Raw genomic sequence first — 2,500 nt, 5'->3', positions numbered from 1 at the left:
TACAATTCAAAATGAAACACTGTTGATCGAAGTTGACAGTTACAATTCAAAATGAAACTGTTGATTGAAGTTGACAGTTACAATTCAAAATGAAACACTGTTGATCGAAGTCGACAGTCACAATTTAAAATGAAACACTGTTGATCGAAGTCGACAGTTACAATTCAAAATGAAACTGTTGATTGAAGTTGACAGTTACAATTCAAAATGAAACTGTTGATTGAAGCTGACAGTTACAATTCAAAATGAAACTGTTGATCTGAGTCGACAGTTACAGATCACGTCTATGTCCCTGTGGCTCAGAAAGTCCGGGATCGGCCCACCAGCAAGACTGAGCTACTTACTGAGACAATTGTGGGACGCATGAACGCAGAAATGATTAAAGACAGCCTGGGTCAGAGCTGTAGCCATGGTAACACACACACAAACACTAGACTACGATTGACCCCCCCACGCTGCACAAACACCTAGATAGCGATACCATCAGGAGGGAGTTTGTGAAACGTGACACAGATCTTTAATTACAACCCGCACCCCACCCAACACACCCCCCAGGTTTAAGAGGCTCTTCTTCAGATCCGGGATGCTCTAAATCGAAATCTGGGAATGTAAACCCGCAGCAGTGTTAATGTGACAGTAACCATCAGACCTGTGCGCAGTGATCCTGAAAATCCTAAAATCAGGGATACGCTAATGTGGTTCTGCTGGTCTTCACTCTTCCCCTCCAATCAGGATTGACTTAAACCTGCCGCTCCAGGCCAACATAATCTCACCAGGTGAGTGTAATCTCTGGCCAATCACTGACATCGCTGACCTCACAAGCCATATTACAGTACCCCTGATGCACGTGAGATAACATAGAGAAGGACAGGTCTGAAGCCACACACAAAAAAAAAAAAATCTCCCAGGAAAATCCATTGAAAACAAAATCCATTTTGTTTCCATTCCACCCGCTGAAATGTAACAGTCTTTCCTCTGTTTCTGGTGGGAATATCACCCAGCCGAAACGTTTCGCAAGACCAAAATTCTAATGCTTTTAAAACGGTTTCCTTGTTGCATTTCAACTGGAAATCCGTCGATGGTTCAATGCCATCTGGCGTTTATTTTTTATTTACCAAGAACCACTTGGAATTTCTAGTTATTCTTGCAGAAGTTTACATCCCTCAAAGGGTTAATAAAAACTCTCTGTAGACTTAGCAAGCAGAATACAGGTAGCATATTCATGGCCAATGCCCCATCCCATCAATACTCCTCAACCAATCAGGCACCAGGGAGCCCTGACAGGTGGCACAACGTATCTGACGCTATTGGCATTGCAGTGCAGATGTTAAACCAAGAGCAGATCATGATGATGATGATGGTGATGATGGTGATGATGGTGATGATGGCAGTGGTGGTGGTGATGAGGGTCGAACCTTCACCAGTCATCAGTGCCCTCAGTTTCCATCTGAATCTGGTGTGAACCAGTTTCCATCTGAATCTGGTGTGAACAGAATCTGGTCTCACTTCTGGTCTGCTGTTTGAATTCACTTGCGCAGCACAGGGAAACCAATTGAATCCAACTGGATCGATTACCTAGAAAATCTTCCTAACGGCAGCATCCATCTGCGACTTAGCCTGGGACCTAATCACCGTCTGCTGTATCATAGCAACAGCTAGACTGATGGACATATAGGTCAAGCTAAAGCATAAGCTTTGTTTGTCTGGGACTCAAAAGGGGGAGATATATAACCAAATCCATCCCAGATCACTTTCAGATGCAGACGGAAAAGAGGGCCACTCCACTCCAAATACCCTTCAGAGAGGCGGAGGTACTTACCAACAGGGTCGTTTCCTCCTCACCTGTTTCCATAGAAACACACCTGTTTTATCAAACCCCCTTCTCCCCGCCACAATCCCCCTTGCCCGGCCTCCTTCGTTTGGGCAGGGAATTGGGAGGGGGGGGGGGAGAGAGGGGGTCTGAGGGGGGGGCTAGGGCCCCTTACTTGCCTGGGAGGTTGTTGATGTAGCCACCATCCATGAGCAAGTTTCCGCCTTTGGGGTCACACAGGGGGGGGAGGTACCCCGAAAGGGTCATGCTCGCCCGCACATAGCGCCACAGAGACCCTGGCACACCGGGAGGAGGGGGGGGGGGGATAACGTCTCAATAACCTTTCGGCAACGTCTCGGCAACGTCGCCGCTTTTCGGTCGGGGCCGGGCGGTGAGCCATCGACGGGATCACCGCCCGGGCCCTCCCACCTCCTGACCCCTCCTCCTACCACCCCCCCCCCCACACCTGGGGTAGTGTGTGTGTGTGTGTGTGTGTGTGTGTGTGCGGGTTCAGGTGGGCGGGGGGGGGGTCACCCCAGGCAAAGGGGTGCAGGGATGAGGGGGACCAGCGGTCGTGGGGTCAGGAGGCAGGTTGATCTCCAAAACCCCTGTCACATGGGACACTGTGCATCCCTGCTGGGGGGGGGGGGGGGGTAGACCCCCCCCTTCACCCTGTGCCCCCAAATTACA

General features: G+C 49.6%; 1 protein-coding gene across 1 annotated transcript in view; it reads right to left on the bottom strand.

The window, feature by feature from the left end:
- pnpla6 (patatin-like phospholipase domain containing 6) overlaps positions 1-2,500 on the bottom strand; it is a 50,663-nt gene that overhangs the window by 7,014 nt on the left and 41,149 nt on the right. Inside the window, 1 exon segment of the mRNA XM_061222981.1 lies at positions 1,990-2,106. Coding sequence (XP_061078965.1) covers positions 1,990-2,106 — 117 coding nt within the window.

Source organism: Conger conger, chromosome 2 (assembly GCF_963514075.1).
Source record: "Conger conger chromosome 2, fConCon1.1, whole genome shotgun sequence".
NCBI classification, from domain to species: domain Eukaryota; kingdom Metazoa; phylum Chordata; class Actinopteri; order Anguilliformes; family Congridae; genus Conger; species Conger conger.
This window is presented reverse-complemented; position numbering and strand designations above follow the sequence as displayed.